The sequence below is a fragment of the Dioscorea cayenensis genome, chromosome 5 (genome assembly GCF_009730915.1).
Source record: "Dioscorea cayenensis subsp. rotundata cultivar TDr96_F1 chromosome 5, TDr96_F1_v2_PseudoChromosome.rev07_lg8_w22 25.fasta, whole genome shotgun sequence".
NCBI lineage: Eukaryota > Viridiplantae > Streptophyta > Magnoliopsida > Dioscoreales > Dioscoreaceae > Dioscorea > Dioscorea cayenensis.
The window spans coordinates 26,588,979-26,609,174 of NC_052475.1; the positions used below are offsets into that span (position 1 = coordinate 26,588,979).

Below are 20,196 nucleotides of genomic sequence, written 5' to 3' on the forward strand. Positions count from 1 at the left end.
GTTGTGTAAAAGTCAATCCATCAATATCTTCACATAAATAGCTAAGTATAAAAAAAGGTGAAGAACTGACCGAGAATTTCAGTCCTAAGTTTCATACACATGTACTTGACTGATGTTAAACTAAACATATATACCAAATATTGACCATGAGAAGGCACGCAAAGTTAAGATTTGCAAGTATAAGAAACTATATGATATGGCTGAAGATGCTAATTTAGAAAATAAATACAATATGATGATTTAGACACCTCATTAAGACCAAAAAATACATTAACATAGAAGACATGGGACGTTGGATTTGATCAGGATATAGAGACAAAACATTTCTATAATGCGGTCATTTTGTTCAACCAAAAAATATCTAGCTAATTCTTCTTCATCAACTGGCATAACATGGTTTAAACGTAAGCATTCTGAAATCATACGAGAATATTTGATATGTATAAATACAGCTTGTTTTGAGATTTCTCTTTTGCAACACAAATTTCACAATTCATGTAACATCTGGTTAAACTGTAAAGTTTTTTGCTAGGAATGCAGCAAGGTCACAGAGAAAGAAGAGTATTAAAAACAAAGAGAGAAAAGAGTGCTCATTCGCACAAGTCCATGATGTTCAAGACAGCACTAGAATAAATTCAAGAACAAAAAGTGATTGATTGAACAGAGAAAACAGAATGCTCATTCGCACAAGTGCATGATGTTCAAGAAGCACTAGAATAAATTCCAGAACAAAAAGTGATTGATCGAACAAACATGAGAACTATATTCTGACAATGAAATCCATGCATGGATAAATAGCAGCCTTATACTCGAGGAAATACTAAACTATGAACAGGTTAGAAGTCACAAAGCTTGTCCATCGCCATATCTTATGCCAAAGTCATGTCAACATAGATAAGCCCATCCACATTACCTCGATCATGATGATCTTCTGTCTATGGAAAGAAAAGAAAGAAAATCATCTTAAATGAGTAGCACAATTTGTGCCAAGTTAAAATGATCCATTAGTCCCAATACTATGAGTCATCTAAGGAACAGCATCAGTGCATCTTCTGATGGGGATTCGTAACATTTAAATGAATTTGCCGTTAACATCATAAGAAACAAAGAAATATATGTTTTCTCATTGTTGAAATTCTACTCCGTTTATGTTAAGCTTCCTCAATTTCCATGTATCAACAACCAAACTAGTTCCATAAATCAAACGCTTAGACTTTTGAAAAAAAAAATGACAAGGAGGATACATAAAAATCAAAAACAACAAACTATCTTACCTACATTATATAACAAAGCCTCACAGATCATGTTTCTAGAAGTTAAAGCAGGGGAAATAAAACAGTAATGCCATTATTATGAGCATAGCCTGCAAAAACAAAATCCTACCAACCCATTACTCAATACTAGAGATTATATATGCTATAGCAGTAGTTTTTGACTTTTATGGGAACTAAGTCATATAAAAACGCAAACAACTAAATTATAATATGCACAAGTATCCCCTCCAATTTAACAAGCAACATGTAATATCACCCAACCAAAGAACCAAAGGCTGCAAAGGCTTTGAAAGGTCACACTTATGGACATAATGCATGTACATATTATCAGTTATAACTATATAGCTATGACAATATCCAGACTAATGCAGTAACAAATAAGAGCAAAGGATAAACCTGGAGTTCACATTCAACAAGATATCGGAATTTTGAACAACCAGCACCAGATAACAAAGCAGCACAAATAAATGACCAGCACCTTTACTTCCGGTTATGAACCAAGTTTTCTCCTAGGGTGGTTTTGTGGTCCACCAGGGGATCCTTCAAACAAGTCCAACAGATGGTTTTCCAAATCTTCCGGGGTGTACTTTATGTACTTTGCAGCATGACGGCCCTCTAAATGACCACCGAACCTGCCCATAAAAGCACGGTATGCAGGGATGACCTTCTCAGATATGGAAATCCTAAGCTCTTCACGAAGCTGATTATCAGCAACCCTCCAAACAATCTGAGTCCTATAAATTTCTTCAAAGGCCATGTTAAAGTTCTTGAACCTATCCTTGATAGCCATCCTTGAAGCACTATTTGAACTCCCGCTCCCACCCAATCCATCATCCTTCAAATATGATAAAACCTTTGTCCATGAAGCTCTGAGGTAGCTTGTTGCATACTGCCGAACCTGCCCGCGCCGTCTGCGCACCCAATGATCTCCAAGAAGAGCTCTAAGCTCGGAGTCCTTCACCTTTTGAACTATATATAGCATATTATTCATTAAGAACACATATTGCATCCCTCCATCATCATAAAGTTTTGATTTTTCCTCAAGATTGGCCTCCAAATATGAGATGCAAGCCAGCAAACGACGAGCAGTGGGACTCATGAGACCAAAATCACCACTTCCATCTCGTTGTTCAATGCTTTCAGGGTGATTCCCATCATCAGGGGAGCTCTCATCAAGGAGGAAATCAAGAGAATCCTTATAAGAAACCAAGAGCACAAGATAATTCATCACATAGCGAGTGATTGGATGTATGTCGCCATTTGGCATCGTCTTCTTAGAATTCTCATTCTGGACATCATTGCCAAATTCATTGAAGGTCCCCTTAGCGGCATCTCCAAGCCTAGTCAGTATCTCCTCAGCCTCAGTGATAAGGAGCTCCCCGTGCTCGCCAGGGAACATACTGCGGAGCTCCAGCATCACACCAGAGAGCGCCTCGTACATGCCAAGGATGCGGAAGAGCTTCTCCGACGAGCGCCGGCAGACAGCAATGGCGTCACCGAAGTTGAGAAGCTGCATGACGCATCCCTTAGCAGCCTCTGCGAAGCACTCATCGCGAAGAGTAGAAGACTCAGCGAAGATCTGGTCGCAGATGCGGCGCTCGCCGGGTAGAAGCAAGCCGATGCCGACCCTCACGGCCTGAACCCATTTACGCATCCGATCATCGAGTGTCTGCCACTCGATGCGCTGCACCTCGTCGATGCTCATCCGATCGACGCCGAGAATCGAAAGGCACTCGTCGAGCACTTCGCGCCGCACGCTGCTGTAGACCTGACAGAGCTCCTTGCCATAACCAGAAAGGATCATGCGGTCGGCGATGGACTTGAGATCAGCGACCACCTCGGGATGGATCAGTTCCGACGAGCTCTGCTGCTGCTGCTGCCGCTGCTCCTCCTCCTCCCCCTCGGGATCCGCGCTATTGTGATGGGGAATCTGGTGGTCGTCCTCAGCGGAACTCTCCGAGTCATCGATGGGGGAGGGCTCACCGTGGTCGGACGAGAAGGAAGGGGAGGGTCGGGCAGCGGAGAAGGAGGAGAAGGAAAGCGAGGGTCGACGGGGCCCAGGGTCAGAGAGGTTCTGAGGATCGAGCGGCACGGTATGGCGGATCATCAGATGTCGAAACTCATCTTCAAGCCGGGTCATAGAGATCTGGAGAGTGGTCTCCGCGCGGGATCGGAGATCATCGGAACAGTCCTCATCGTAGACGAGCGAGATGAGATCATCCACAGCGGTGAGGTATTCGGAGGCATCATCAAGAGACGCACCAACATCGAAGAGTAGCGAATCCGAGTTGTCCCATCGAAGAACAACCTGGTCGGCAGCATCGAGGAGAAGCTCAGCCTCCGACGCCTCCTCCTGAGGGCCATCGCCATCAGGAGCAGCAGGCGAAGGGAAGAGGTCGGAGAGACGGTTGTCAAAGCCGGAAAGGATGCGGATCATGTCCTCGGCGGCGTTAGTCGAGGTGGCGAGGCTCTTCACGATGTGCTGCGCCGTAGCGATGACCTTCTCTTGGCCGTCGACCTTCGCCATGGCTGCTGGATGACGAGCTCGCCAATGGATCGGATCTAGGGTTTGGAGAAGATTAGGGTTAGGGTTAGGGTTAAAGACGCCATTGGATTGGAGAAGACGGAGATAGTCTGAACGGGTGCCACATTTTGCCGGCTCGAATACCTCTTTAGAAGCTAATAAGTCCAATTTAGTCTTTTTATTTAATTGAACCGCTGAACCCGACCTCTAAAAAGAACCACCAATCAGAGCCTGAGTTTTTGTTTTTGAGGGTGGGTTCTACTCAGTAGAATAGGGTTTAAGTTGGTGGTTGGTTGGAATAAGGAAGGAGAAGATGGGTTAGCCTATCGTTTATGGGTTGGTTGTTACTGGTTGACTCGAATGTAGACAGTGTTTTGGAGAGATGATGATGTGGCGACATTTTATTGGTGTGCACGTGGGAATGTATAAGTATGTCTAAGTAATACTACCATCTCGCCATATGGGATTTATCAGTTTGATGTAGACTTCAACATGAGTTTGTGACTTTGTGGGATTTCAATTTATTTAATTTATCACCCGAATTTTATTTGATTAACCTAAAACGATTGTAATGGAACTTGTGATTTTTGTTGAAGTACAAGATTTTTTTTTGGGTTCTAGGGTGATAATGGGAAGGACCAAGTTTATAGACTTTTGCCTGAATTTTGACATAATTTAGATAATTAAATTACATTTTGAGATCGGTAAAATCAAGTCGTAGTTCAAATTGAATCCAAATTAATATGATTTATACTTGATTTAAGTTTTATTAAAACATATTTTAGATTTTATTATAATAAATTAATTTTAGTAAACTAAATAGTTTTTATTATAATCAATTTTTAGTGAAATGACCTTTTCTCCCTTCATTTGTGTTTTTTTTTAATTTCAAGTTTTTCGCATATATTTATGCATTTACCTTTTTATATTCTTTTGCTTATTGTTCCAATATTTTTTTATTTTTGGTGGAAGATTTTTTATTATTTAAAATTGTATAAAAAGAACATTTTGAATAGAAAAAGTAATGAGATAAAAAAAAAAAAAGCAACATGTAAACTGATACAATCTATTTTGAATATTGAATGATTGCATGCAATAACTTTAATATGACAACAACTAGTTTTAATAATAAATTAAACAAAAAATTGTAGTGTGTCATGAAATGCAATGATACATGCGGATCATTGAGTTATTTCAAAACAGAAAATAAAATATGGTAAGCTGAAAGCCTGAAAACATGTGTCCTCATGTTTCATGTGTAATAAATAATAGAATGAAATGGTATTAAGTTAAAATTTTATATTAAATATAAGTTATAATAGGCGTAAAATTAAATTAAGTGCAGATGCGTTTATAGTTGATCAGGTTTGAGTTCATGATTTCATGTGAGAGTAATATTAAGTAAATTATTAAGTTATAAATCCAAAAACTACACCTCTGATTAAAAAAAAAAACTAGTTAAAAATTTACTAGCTTGAGACTTATTTTATAAAGATTATCTATACCAAGCTCTTTTGTTTTAAAAAAAAAATTGAATAAATCACTACTTTATTAAAGAAAAGAAATAAAACAAAACAAAACAAATATTAAAGAAGAACAAATCACAAGCAAACTTTAACGAAGAGTCTCCCACCAAAAGCAAGGCTTCCTTAACACACTAGAAAGAACAATCAAAAGCCAAAAAAAAAACAGTTGGATTGGCAAAGACCACCGTCTGGTAACATAAACCTACATCAAACTGTTTCAAAAAGTACAAAACTCCAAGGCTTAAATTTACTCTATATATTGAAGTCATGTATTTCTAATGTTTACGGAAAGTTTCATCTAAAAATTTTAAAGTTAGTTATATAAATTAAAAAATCACAAATTTAAATTAAATTTAAACATATAAAATATTAAGTTTAGGATACAATTTTTCAGTGGGAAAATAAGACATTTAACTTTCATGCGATGCGATGACTTGTCCATATTATCTACTACATAATGATAATTTTTCAAACTATTATATTCTAACCCATAAATGAAATATATGATAAAATGTATAACGTAATATTTTAAATCAAAATTTTAAATTTAAATTAAGTATATTGGATAAATGGTTAAGAAATGCATTACAATTATACTTAGCTATAGCAAATTAAAATGATCATTAAAATTGTCATCATCATGGAATTGAAATTCAAGTTCAAAGTATCAAATTTTTGAACGAGATATGTCAAAGTTGATTATATGGTGACACTTTAGTGATGTTAACGCAGGAAAGTGCGGCAGTAATATAATTTTCCCACATTATTTAAGCATTCATATGTTTGACTAGACAAATGTTGGTTCCGGATATTGAGGCACATTTCTGGTGAAAGATCCAAAATTTGTTTGAACTTTGAGTAGCCACTAGTGAGAGATAATCAATACCAAAGTGGAAGAATATTTAAGTATATAACGAAATACACAACTTGATATGAGTGTTAAATATAAAAATTTTATAATCTAACAATAATGGCATAATACATAAACCATTAAAATTGAAAATTATGCATTCAACCTCCACCAATCCTAAAATATATATGGGCTAAAACTTTAACCTCTATCATGTTTTACAACAATATTTTTACTCAGAATCATCCATTTTTAGAGTTTGCCAATTGTTAAAAACAATATCATGTGAACATAACCAATCGTTAGGATTTCCATTCTCAACTTAAAATAAAAGGATTTAACCCACAGGCTCTGTACATGAATGTTTTAATATAGACTTATGCAAGCAATGACGTCTCAACCAAGTTCAAGTTCAAGTTCAAACCAACACTTTAAAAAACAGATCAGGGCTGTAGTATAAGGTTTTTTTAATATACATCTAGCCATCTAGGTGATAGACCAAGATTTAGTATTATTATTATCACTCTTATTCAATAACAGTAATTACAGACCGCTACAAAAGTCATATATTACTCAAGAGTCAAGGTTTCTGAAAAATGTGTAGTAACAAATTACTAAACTTTGCAAGGGTATATGCAAAAATAAAAAATAAAAAAAGGGAGTTTTTTTATGTAAAAGAGATGAACTTGTCGGCATGCATGTTTAACCTTCTCTATGAAAAGCTTGCTAAATCTTTAAGTAATTCAACCGATGAACAAAGACTTTGACAATTGGCTATTGTGCTTATTATTAATTGCGGATTAGATTAGGACATAAACCACTTGGTATTGATCAAATATAATTAAATATTTGATCAATTACTTGTCTCTCATTTGTCTTCAAGCTGAAATGCTGAATCCCCTTCGTCACATCTACTTTGTCTAAAGCGCTGACAAATACTCTAATTGTGAGACCTTATGGTTTCCAGCACTGGTCATGCATTATCTTCAATTAAGTCCTCAAGTTGCTTTAACGTATTGCATTCTGACATAAAGTGAGCATCTACTCTTATAACCTCTGATTCATGTTCTTTATTTATTCATACTAAACAGTATTTGTCTTTGAACCTTTTGTGTAGGCCTAATACAACTAAAGAAACCTACTTGGCCATGAATAGCACCAAACAAGTCAGATCCTGAGTCGGTTAAGTCGGAGCAATTTATTCTTCCTCAATCTCAGATCAGATCATAAAACCTTTATTTATTTTTTATATTTTGTCTCTACACTTCTGCAAAACTCTATGAACATTTGTGTTTGAATGTACTTGTTATTGAAGAAAAGACTATAAGAAAACCAAGAAAAGTGTGCCAGTAGAGTTTTACATATTCTTTCCATTTACTGTATTTACCCCCTCAGAAAAAACAACCCCCAAAATATTCAAACCCTAGCTTATTACATTCCACAGGTTAAGATTTATACCCCACACACACACACACACACACACGTCTCCTCAAACTGGTAATCTAATTAAATATAAAGAAAAGTATTCCGTTACTTACCACTGCTGCACAAGAGGCCCAGGTATTTGGATAGAGTAGTAGAAGAGGAATAAAGACTAAGAACAGTTATAATAAAGATTAACAAATAAGCTCAAGCGAAGTTGTATGTTGAAGGGAATATGATCAAACCATATGAGTAGTTAAGAAACAATCTTGTAACAACAGGCATAAGGCACAAAAGATATCTGCAGCTAATGCATAACAAGGAACAAACTGGAAATGATTGAAAAAAACTAAATAATGTTATAGTCATAACTTTGAAAAGAAAATGCTAAAATACATCAGAACTGTTGAGATTATGGAACCTAACCTAGTTGAAATTAAATGAGCTAGGTCATGTTGGCCTTCATATTGTCAAGAATTTGAGCTTAAGATTAGGTTCAAGCTTAACGCTATTACTAGTCAATGACGTTTCAAAATCAAACCAAATTTGAACCCTTGAATTTGGGTGGCCATTTGCATAGTAAAATTCACAGTTGATGTGTACTTCAACAAGGATACTTCAGAGAGACAAGGGGTAGTCCACATAGTTGCTGAAGAATTAATCGTCTTGTATGATACTCAGATGGTAGCTACAAGTAAATAAGAGAAAATGACTAGTTTCTGGTACCATAAACAAGTTGCAGTTAGAGCAAGCGTATACAGGTTGTCAGCTTGATCACCAAAAGTGATAGAGCACTATTAATTTGGAGTTATTTTTAAACCCCTTTTATACTCTACAGCTAATGGTCCCATTACCCATTGATCAGCTATAAACATATCAAGGGAATAAGTAAAAAATAGTTACATCCTTGTCTTCTTAGGGCATTTTCTGCACCTAAAGTACTCTTATTTAACATTAACATTAGGCTTTTCATGATGGACTATGTTTTCTGTGTAGTTGATCACCCAAGTCATCAGTTGGATGTTTGTATTATTGTTGAGGTCCTATACAATGATGAGCAGTATATATTCTATTTCTCAAATCAGATAAAATATGTAAAATGATTTTTTTTTTTTTATAACAAAATACGTAAAAAGAAATTTAACAAAATGCATTGGGTGAGTTCATTATGTAGTTGTTCACCAATAATTATATTAACACTAATTCCAAGTTTCACAAAATCGATATTGATGTTCACATGACTTAGAAGAAACAGCAAAAACAGGGTTTGAATTCTAAGTTATATGCAAACAATCATTTCTGAGCGAATAGTATCTATTATAGAATTAGACTATCAAAGGAGCTGGCTAAGGAAAGCAAACTCATGATAAGGGAAGGAAGCAGAATGATCAAGGGAAGAGCAAACCAGTTCCTTGACCACAAATGAAACCAATTACAAAATGAAAGATAAGAATATCCAAATTGTACACAAAAGGGGAACCTAATACTTTCCTCCCTGTAAGTTCTTACACTTATCAAGAGTATTACCCGATAGGAATTAGCTTTCTTGGTAAGATGTTCTTTCCTCCCAATATACTCTACATGAAACAAACAGTAATTTTGAAATGTAACCAGTGGCCCACAAGTTTGATGATTTAGAGGAAAACTACAAATTCCTAAGGATGTCATTGAAGTGTTACACAATCTGATTCATAGACAGATTAGCAAAAAAAAATTTCAAAAGGCTCCAAAATGGAACTTATCACCAACCGAAAAAATAAAGGTATATCAGGATAATATCATGATATTGTTTCTGCAATTTAATATCAGTTTTAGTCATGACTTATATAACATGAGAAAGTTAAAGAAAACAAGAGGCGCTTCAGATTTAATATGAACTAGGCATGATAGAGAAGTCACTAGTTCAAAAGTTCAAGTCTCTAATGCATGTGATGCTTACAAGTTACAAACCAAAACGCAAAATTTTGATCATGGTTTCCTCCATATTGCCTTTTCATTATCTGTTATTCTGCACGAATGAGAAGGAACATGAGGTGCCTTGTAGTCTCAGTCAGCAGCAAAGTTTTGTGGTAATGGCACAAATATTAATTTTTTTTTTTTTAAATATCTTGTGCAATATATTAAAAAGTTTTATCCCAAAAAATACCCAATGGAAGAAACTGTACATTCACATTCATATAATGGACTATGTGAGCATATTCATCAAGGAAGCAAGGAATAGTGTCTCAGGAAGCAGTAATTTCACCAAGTTCAGGCACTAAAATGATGAAAAGATATTTGTTAACACAAAAATAGTACCTACACAGCTAAGCTCCCGAATTGTCTGTTCCAGTCCTCATAAGTATTCAATTCATTTGAGGAAACAGAAGGCCTCACCTCCTGTAATGCATTCTCAAAATCCTAAATGGCAGCAAAGGAGAGCTATTTTAGTGACAACGAAGACCACTAGTGTGCAAGAAAGGAGAACAGATCCAGATTACCTGTAGAGTAACAGGTCGCATATCTTCTTTCTGAAGCTTTGTGATCTCAATTCCTCGTCTCAGGGCTTCTCTTAGTGGCCCCATAGATGCGTCTTTTACTAGATTCTTCATGTCTGACCCTGAATATCCTAAAAGAACATGGAATGGTTTAACAATTTAGCTGGTTTCTAAAGAATAGCCACCAAGGTTAAATTACAAGCGTATAGATTCCGGAATGCAGTTTAAAAGCCAAATACCTTCAGTTAACCTGCAGATAGCAACAGTATCTTCCTCTGAAAGTTTAAACAAACCATCTTTCTCCAAAAGATTTCGGATGATCCAAGCTCTAGCTTCTAAAGCACCAAAATTGAATTAAACTCATGTTAAAAAAAAATTTTTTTCAAAAAACAATTCATGGAAAAAAAGGAAAAAAATCACCTGCAGAAGGGAGAGGTATATAGAGCCTTTTTGTAAGTCGCCTCCTTGCTGCTTCATCAAGTTCCTGGGGTCTATTAGTAGCTCCTATATCAAAGTATAAGAGAAGAGGTTCTGTCAAACCATTTATTACATTTTTTCTAAATTGACCTGCTGATAAGAGTGAGCACTCAAATACTATGAAGAAAACAGTTATTGTCCGTTGGGACGGAAGACCGCCAAAATGAAAAGGGCCAACCAAGAAAGCAAAACATAATTATGGAAATGTAGAAATAAAATTGAACCAAATATCAATCATATGTATTTTATTTTTCTCTTGTGCTCCTTTTAACAAATTATAAGCAAGAGTATTTAGACAATAACATACCAATAAGGAGAATCTGTTCATTTCCACTATCAAAGCCTTCCATTTCAATTAGAAATTGTGTCTTAAGTCTTCTACTCGACTCATGCTCACCTTCTGATTTGCGCTGATCATAAATACCATGGTTAGAGAAAAAAACAATTTTCTATTCAAAGGTACTGGCAATAGTGTATCAATTTAAATACCTGAGATAATAGTGAGTCTATTTCATCAACAAATATAACAGCAGGCTGCCGGCAACTTGCAACTCCAAAAAGTGCTCTCACTAGCTTTTCACCTTCACCTATCTGCAGCCAAGACAGGAAGGGCTTATAACATGAATGTTCAACTTTTTGCGATATCAAAACATGAATAAAAGTGAAAAAGAAAAAGAAAAAAAAAAGTACGTTATGTAATTTGTTCTTTGAGGTATTCCACTGTGATAAATGCTAATGACATATTAGGCACCTTCAGATATATATTTTGCTTGCAATATATTTTAAGGAGTAGTATTGGCAATTGATAGATGCTGCTCTAGCCAATTTCAAAAGTTGTAGAATAAGATACTAGAAATCAAATCACATAAAAATATTGATGATTTATTCCAAGCTTTATTGTTTTAAACTATTAATTCATGTACAAGCAATAACTAATTCAATCCATATGAAAATAGCATGATGTCCACGAATAGACGAATCCATTGAAAACTCCAAAATGAATATGGTATGCATGCTTTGAACAAAGTTATGGATCTGTGAGACACTCCGGCTCCGCAATAATTATAAATATTTTAAAGTTCAACCAGGAAAAATCATGATGGCATACATGATGAATAGAATGGATGTCCTCTGAACAATTTCAGGTATCAAAAAACATAGAAAGAATACTCACCCACTTGCTTGTTAATGAACTAGCAGAAATGTAGAAAAATGTTGCTTTAGCCTCTCCAGCAATAGCTTTTCCTATCATAGTTTTACCGGTTCCCTAAAACAGATGGCCTTTCAGAAGAAATATACAAGTAATGCCATAGTAAAATTCTTTATAATAAGTGAGGAAACATGCTTACAGGGGGACCGAAGAGGAGTAAACCTCTTCCTGGAGAACGGCAACCACGGAATATGTCAGGGCGTAGCATAGGCCATATGACCATCTCAACAACACATTTCTTTGCATGCTCCAAGCCAGCTACAATTCATCAATCAAGTGATGGATGTTACAGCAATTTACACCAAAAACATCAAAAAAAAAAGTTTAAAAACCAGAAGGATGCAATCATTGCTGAACTACCAATGTCATTCCACCGAACATTAGGATCCTTGTCCATAATCTCATTACTGACGTGTTCAATGAGACGAGGCTCCAGATTCCTTAACTTCTCAGGAAGCTCGCCATCAGGGCCACACAGCATTTCCAAACTGGCATGAGAACCTCAAAAAAAAAAGGTTATAATACTGGAAGGGAAAAAAGGAACCATTAATTTGATACATAATTGGATTAGTTTGCTAATTTTAAAAAAACCATTAGTATGATGCAGTTCCAATTTAAAAAACTAATTTCACACAAATTTAAAATGCATGTGATTATGAACCTGGTTGGGGGCATGTAAGGTTTGAAAGGAAAGCATAAGGTTGCTCAAAATATACATCCAATCATGAAAGAGATCTGGCATTAAGAAATGATTCCCTCAGCAAATGGCAACACATGTACTCTAGGAGTAGCATATATATGTATGTACACAATTATGAACCTGGTTGGGGGCATCTTAAGTGGTTGTTTAATCATAGAGGGCTTCAGCCTTTTCCCAAAAAATTAATAATAATAAATATGTCCCGGAATTATGTATTTTTATGTACACAAGATCAAGATGAGATCAAATTGAAATCATTTGCAGAATATGTACACAAAATTTTAAAACTCAATTAACAAAACTACAAGTTCATTCCATATTCCAATGGTTAAACAGACATTGATAACAAAAATGAAACCCTGGTCGACAGATCGAATTAAAATGATGCATTTCAGTTACAACAGAGATATACAGGCACAAGATAGACAATCATTTCTTACAAGTTAAATTTGAAGTCTGACTCATCTGAACCATAGAGTTGGGAAATTCCAGAATAATATGCCTGGTCCGCATCATGTTTGGGTCAAATCTTATTATCAATAATCAAACCACTTATCACAGGCAAATACCAATTAAAATTGTACATGCATTATATGAACATATTGTTGAGCTCACTAGAAATATTTGATTGTTTTTGGTTGGTGGTATCAGGTATGCTGGGATCTCCAAATCTCCCGATCTAGAACTCAGCCCAAATACGATGATTTTGGTCACCGGGATGAGCCTATAGAATGGATTTTAAAACCTCAATTTTAGCTTAAAGTTGGGATTCAACTTATGCCAAATTTGGAGTAAATCAAGATCCCATAATTGAAAATCACATCCATTTCTAAATGCACCCAACCAATGTACAAGAATGCAGCAGTATACCATTTTCTAGTTGAATCTTCCAAAGCATCATCAGACTTGCCAGAAATCCTGGATCCTATCATATTAGATGTGCTTCCCCCCCCTTGTGATCTGACAGGAGGGACAAAATTACCACGCAAACCACGGCGAGATATGGCAGCATACTGCATGCCATATCTTCTTATATTCCCCCCTATATTATCATTTGTTGGAGAAACAACAGGACTTTGGTTGCCAATAAGACCATGCCTTTGTTTTGCATCCATTTCCTGGACGTAGAATACCAGTCAAAAGAAAATAGGATAAATGTCAGCTACATGGCAACGTTCAGAAATTCCAATCAGCTCAATTAGACAGCATTACCAGTTTTGTCCTTGCAGTTACAAATCCATTTACAGATATATCTGCATTAAATTCTTCATTGTTTGTTGGAGATCTTGTGCTTTCACATATTGGACTAGTAAATTCTGTATGGCGCCGCTTTGTTTTCTGAGCCATACCATGAGGTTTATCTTTCGCATCAATTAGCAATACAACCGGTTCAGAATTGGCTTTTAAAAGGTTATGGCAAGATGCATGCTCTTTCTCAACATCAATGCACTCAACATATCTACTACTTTCAGAACTCAGCAGCTTACTGTAAGAAACATTATTTGGCTTTGAGAACTTGCTGCCATATATGGATGTTAGTGTTGTCTGTGTCATGGGTTTTGTGGTCCTTAGACTCTCCTGATGATGAGGTGACTCAACCAGATCAACCTGATATTTATTATTTTCCCTGAGAACAGAATCCTGCTGAGCTAACAACTTGGACCCCAGTGATGTGATACGAACCTAAAATACCAAAACATAATTATATCAAAATGAAGGACAACATGGCAATAAATAGTAAATACCAATAACTCAACTATGGGATTATCAAAATCAACCATGCAACAATTTAAAATGGCATTATCATACATAAGAAAGATAATGTGCTCGTGTAAATCAAGACAACCATTAACAAAGCAAACAAATCAGACACACCAGAGAAAAATCCCAAAAATATGAATTCTCCAAGAAACTTTGTTCATGATTCTGAAATACTGTTTGATGGATATCAGTAAATTAGAGAAAAAATCATAATTCATACCGGTTCACAGACAGCATGTCCTTTGGACTTTTGAAAGAACTTCTGAAAATATTTGGACTGCTTGATCTTCTCCATGTCAATGTCCCCTCTTTTCACAAAAACATGACTTGAATCTCTTCGAGCCTGTTCAAATGCTTGGCTGAATTCACAAGTTTGGATAACCCTCAGAATTTCAAATTGAGTGAAGATAGACAAGCTAAAGTATTGGTGTATGAGGGATGAACAATATGATAGTCAAGTCAACTTAAAGACAATGAGTATCACAGTGGAATTGCAGCAACATGCAACACATTACAAACTGGCTTCATAATGGAATACACAGAACAACAAATTCCAGCCGTGTGTGAGGCTGTTAACAACGAAAAATTATTCATTCACGTCTAATGTAGTACTTTAACAGGAATGATATCAAAAAGAAAACAAGCATAAATATGACTGCACATGCCATGGTCACTGTTGCCCACAGATACGGATTAGAATATCAACCATAAAAATAGCTCAATGACATGAATAAGTAAGATATTATCCAAGAACCAATTCCAACCAGCTCCTGAAATACAAAATAAATCACTTCTGGTGAACATCATAAAAATGATGAAAACCAATTTCCATCTTTTCCCTATATCCTTAGGAATGGGAAAAGGAAATACAGTGGCCAACGAAGAGATCATAGACTGTAAAACATATCATAAAACGCATATCAAATGGCATTCCTTGCATGACAATAAGAAAGCAATAACATCATCAAGCCAATTTAGCTACTTAGACCATTAACATAAAAACAAAATAATTAGGTAGCGCAAAAATTAGCGAGGATAGTTTCAACAGCTTGGAAACCAGAAACAACTGCATCTATTATAATGGATTTCATGGCTACATAGAAAAATTCACCAATGAGAAAAAACAACTAAAGCAAAATTTCCAGGCAGTAACAAATATGACAACAAACATGGCGATTAAGGTTAAAGAATGGCTAGCAAAGGATCAAAGATCTCAAATCCCATACATTATAGCAAAATTAACTGAAAATAAAACAAAAGTGAAGAGGGGAACGAAGGAATCCCTCACCGATCGGCGTCAGAGGCTAGGGCACGGGAAGCGGAGACGAGCTTGGATGAGGCGTCGGCGCGGATTGGAGCTATGTATGCGGCATCGATGGAGGAGAGGGTTTTAGAATCGAGGAAGCCAATGAGGCGGAGGGAGAGGATTTGGGCCATTGCAGGGTCTCCTCGCTCGAGGGCAAGCTCGGCACCGAAGAGCAGCGAGTGTAGCCTCTTCAGCCTCTCGTCTGCATCTCCCCTCCAGCTCCGTTCCCCAGCATCGGCTCCGTCGCCAGCCGCCATTGATATCGAGGGAGAGAGAGAGAGAGAGATCGGGGAGAAGTGGAAAATGGCGGGGTTTGAGGAGAAATTGACTGTTATACCCTTGAGGGGAAATTTTGAAATTTTGCCCTTTCTCAAGGGAATAGTAAAATGGCGCGGCGATGATGATATGTATTTGGATTTTATCCGTTGAATAATTGGTTTTATATATTTCTTACAATGTGTAATTTATTTTAGTGGAAATTACCAAAAACCCTTTTAAGTTTGTAAAATTGCCAAAAACACCCCGTTAGTTTTGCAATCCCCAAAAACCCCCTCCTTTTTAAAAGTCATGTTTTTCAAACCCCGACCCCTTAGATCGGATATGAGCGGAGTGAGTTTCAAATTTTTGGACGAAAATGCCCTTGCATGGGGAGTCGTGGTACATGCACTATCTCGGCGATTTGAGAGGAGTGGGGGTTTTCAGTAGGGGTAACCCAGAGGCAATTTATTGGGCCCAGTTTAATTGCTTTTTCTCAACTCACGTCTTGACTTTTCCATTTCAAGTCGTCTCGAGTTGTCTCTACTGCGTGAGCCTCTGTAATTGGCATTTTATCGACTTTTTCCCTTTCACCGGTATCTCGAAGGAGAAGTCCCCATGACTAGTTGGCATTTCATCGGGTTCTGATCTAAGGTATTGGTATGGTTTTTATGTTAAGCATTACATTCTAAAGAAAGATTTTTTTCGGTTTGTTTTGTGCTCTGTTTTTGTTGGAAGATATTGAAGTCTGCGGGGGATTTCTATTTGGGGTTTTGTTAGTCTGCGAGGAGATTTCTCGGCTAGGGTTTTGTTTTGTTTTGCATTTTTCGTATGTATACACTATCGAAATAGTTTTTTTCGATTGTTATGATTTAGTGTAATATTTATAATGTACATTTCACGTTTCGTTTGATATAGTTTGCGATTTTACAAATGAGGGTTGACGTTTAAGAAATGAGATGTTACTGGTTTAACATTTGTTGTCTCGTTCAAGTATTCTCGTCTCTGTTTAACAAAATAGGTCTCTGTTTAACATTTTATATCTCAGTTTAATAACTGAGAGTTCTAGTTTAAAACCTTATATTTCCGCTAAACTTTTTATCGATACTGCGTGTTGAATGTGTTGTTATTGTCGCGAGGCTTGTGATTATGGCGGTCGACCCTAGTTAATGGGCGTTGCTATTTGACACGGTTGTGGAGACCTTAGCTGAATTGAAAGTTAACATGACCCTCGATCTTTGGGGAGATTATTCGAAGGACACCGTTTGCGGTGCTCATTTGGAAGCCATATACCAAGAGGGGCCCTTCTTGATTCTCTTTTTGCAAAGGTACGATGGTCGCGCCGATAAATTCGGGATCGGGGAAAGCCTGCAAGGTTTTAGACCTCGAGATGTGACCCTCGTTCTTGAGTCACGTATGTTGCGATGGCGGCGCAGGGTCGTCTTTTCGGAAGAAGAAAACCCGGTCGGCGTTCGAAGGGAGGTATCTATAAAAAAACCTCACGAGAGACAGGAGACTCCATCAAGAGCACTCTGGTGCAACTTGTTCGACAGAGGGAGAAGAAGATAATTTTGTCAAACTCCTGATGGTGTACCTCATGGGTACAGTCCTCTTCCCAAATACATCATGCTCGATTCGAGCTGGATGCGTTGATTATGTCCATGATCTACGCCGCTATGAGGCGTCACGCGTAGGGCGCGGGCGACGCACAAGTGGCTTATGGAGAATATTCCTGAGCGGCTCGCCGAGTGCAAGATAGATGCTGCGGGAAGAAGACCCGACACGGGATATATTAAGGGGTGCTCGGTCGCGTTAACGTCAGTTTTCACGGTGACCCGAGCAGGGGAAGAAAGTCCGTTTCAGCGAGATCCCAAGGATCTTTGTGCTACGGTGAAAGTAGTTACGGAAGCAAGCGGCCGGTGAAACCAGACTTGTCATCGCTCGATGGAAAAGAGGTAATAAATCATGGATGATGTTTAACATAAGTCTTTAATGTTTAAACATATTATTTAGCGTTTAACTTTAGTATTTACCGTATAAAAACTTATTCATCTTGGTTTAAATATTTTTGTTCTCCGTTTAATTATATTCTATAACGTTTAAATATATAGTTTTTATAGTTTAAAAATGAATGATCTCATCTGAAATTGTTTGGTTTACATATGTTAGTTTCACGAAATTTGGTTCCGTGAATCTTTGAAGAAGAAATATTTGTTGGCGTAACTGACGGATGGATGTCATTGCTCGGGAACCACTTGCTCGGGCGGGGATGAGAGGCGGCCTACTATCGTGCTGTGGCTGGGCCGCCCGTTCTCCTACTTCCAGCCCACCACGCGCACGCATTCCTCGGCCAGGAGAGCCCTCCCCTACCCGGCAGTTGCAACAACCCCTACCACGCAACGGCAGTCCCAGACCATGGCGGCCCTCCGACCGTGGCAGCTCACCCAGTTGACATTGAGGCTAAGATGTCGCTGGGAACTCTTATGCGAGCATGCGGATATTGATGACCGAGTTTCCTCGGCTTGTCGCTCGTGTGAGGCGGCTGGAAGGGCGTTCATGACCCATTGCGCCATCCTCGAAAAGAACTGAAGCACCGGGACGAGCGAGGCGTCGAATTTGGCTGACGGCGACATCATCGGGAAGGTCGTTTCCAAGGCGGCCACATTCGAAGAGACTTGCGAAAAGAGGAGAACAATCGCCTCTGTCTCCACCGCAGGTGTGATGAAACAATAGCAACACCATCGGTGATCTTTATTCTGAGTACATCGCCGATTGATGACATAGCCGTAGCGGTGGAGGACATCGTAGATGATGTGGCCGTTGCCGCGGTTGAGAAAGGTCGTTGACTCTCTTCTCGATGAAATTATCGACCCGGTGGAGCCATTTGCAGAGATGCGGCGTCGAAAGATGGACACAATCCACGAAGGTCGAGAACAAGTTAAGGGTGTGTCTCGATGATGCTGTTGTCATGGCCCGCGGTTGAGAAGATCGTCGAATCCGTTCTGCGTGGCACGTGGCCGGCAGATCTGCATGACCAAGCGGGGACACAATCCCACCACAACAAGAACCATGTAAGGGAAGTGTCTGCGGTTGATCTGTCGTCAGTCGATCCCGCGTCGAAGCCGAGATACAATCCCAACAAGAACAACAATGTAAGGATGTGTACTGCGGTTGATCTTTGCTCGCCATCGTCCGCATCGAAGGAAGATCTTGATGAAGACCCCGGCCAGAAGCGAGAGAGATGATCGAGGCGATCGAAAAAATTGGACGGGGACGGCTCGGAAAGCTTTTATTCGAAGAAGAAGAAATGGGTTGGCTCGAGTCGTCTTAACAAAATCTGACGAGGAGTTGATGAGGATCTTCCTCAGCTGCTCTATGGGACGGAGTAAGTGTAACGTTTTATGATATTGTTTAAAGGGTTTCTTATAGTGTTTAACTATTACCTAATAGTGTTTAATACCATTATGTTATCATTTAAGTTTTTAGCCTTACCGTTTAATTATATATAATATCATGTAACAATTGATAATATCATTTAAATATTTACTAATATGGTCTTCTAATATACGTTATCGTTTAACCTCGGCCTTTGATCGTGTGGAAGAATAGCGTTAGTCGGCACCACGCATGACGGGTTATACCAGTTGACTTGGGGAAGGAGATGGTCAGTCGATGATGTGATGGGCGCTTTTCGTATGCATAATACAAAAAGTCGTGACGAAGAGCCATATCCTTACGAAGCGCGCCTCAAAATCATCGGACAAAGCTTCTAGTTGTTTATGTCAAAGCGGGGACGGCCTTGCGAAACACAATTATGGCTATGATCGGGGATCTTTGTCGCAACACTGCATGAAGTTAATTAGTCATCCTCCGATAATCATGAATGAGCCACTTCCATGTCGTCGTCACAGACTGATGATAAACAAGAATACGGGCATTATTCTTCGTATAGAAAGTGCGATAAGGACAGCGTTGGACATGGTAAGTTCTTTAATTATGTCAGATTAATATCTGTTTGGTATTTAAATCGGTATTCTAATCTCGACTTGCATATCTCGACGGTGGAATCTATTCGACCTTTGTGTCGATATGGAGTTAAAGCGAGTCGGCGGCAACAAAATGCACGCTCGTGCGACGCACGAAACCCCAGCGCCAAAAACAAGGAAGGCGTCGATTGCGGCGTCTACGTCGTCGCGGTTTATCGAGCAATTCTTGTGGGGTGAGAGTTCGACTACCATGAGCAGGGCGTTCCTTACCTCGGATTACGAGTATATTACCGCATACTTAGGAGGGAGGCGGTAGGCGTCCATGACAAAGGGGTCCTCGCAGCGGGTTAAATTCTGTTTTTGAATAACATGTCTTGTATATCGATTGTCGATTTTGTTTTCAAATGTAAATGCGGACAAATTCAATT

General features: G+C 38.1%; 2 protein-coding genes across 5 annotated transcripts; both read right to left on the reverse strand.

The window, feature by feature from the left end:
* Positions 1-634: 634 nt before the first annotated feature.
* On the reverse strand, positions 635-3,944 carry LOC120261164 (exocyst complex component EXO70B1). 2 transcript variants are annotated; one of them, XM_039268920.1, is made up of 2 exons: positions 1,671-3,944; positions 635-931 (listed from the first exon to the last, which is right to left on the reverse strand). In XM_039268920.1, exon 1 carries the CDS (start codon positions 3,799-3,801, stop codon positions 1,765-1,767), a length of 2,037 nt encoding a protein of 678 aa, XP_039124854.1. In that variant the 5' UTR covers positions 3,802-3,944; the 3' UTR covers positions 635-931; positions 1,671-1,764. The 2 variants fall into 2 exon arrangements, with proteins under 2 accessions (XP_039124854.1, XP_039124853.1); XM_039268919.1 differs by having other exon boundaries at positions 635-935.
* A 4,182-nt stretch (positions 3,945-8,126) lies between these two features.
* LOC120260686 (ATPase family AAA domain-containing protein FIGL1) lies at positions 8,127-15,804 on the reverse strand. Of its 3 annotated transcripts, none has more exons than XM_039268226.1 (14): positions 15,510-15,804; positions 14,442-14,580; positions 13,673-14,143; positions 13,331-13,578; positions 12,121-12,248; positions 11,900-12,018; positions 11,725-11,817; positions 11,040-11,141; positions 10,858-10,960; positions 10,494-10,577; positions 10,313-10,408; positions 10,077-10,204; positions 9,895-9,996; positions 8,127-8,284 (listed from the first exon to the last, which is right to left on the reverse strand). In XM_039268226.1, exons 1-13 carry the CDS (start codon positions 15,782-15,784, stop codon positions 9,895-9,897), a joined length of 2,088 nt encoding a protein of 695 aa, XP_039124160.1. In that variant the 5' UTR covers positions 15,785-15,804; the 3' UTR covers positions 8,127-8,284. The 3 variants fall into 3 exon arrangements, with proteins under 3 accessions (XP_039124160.1, XP_039124159.1, XP_039124158.1); XM_039268225.1 differs by lacking the exon at positions 8,127-8,284 and adding an exon at positions 9,419-9,604; XM_039268224.1 differs by lacking the exon at positions 8,127-8,284 and having other exon boundaries at positions 9,747-9,996.
* Positions 15,805-20,196: the final 4,392 nt, after the last annotated feature.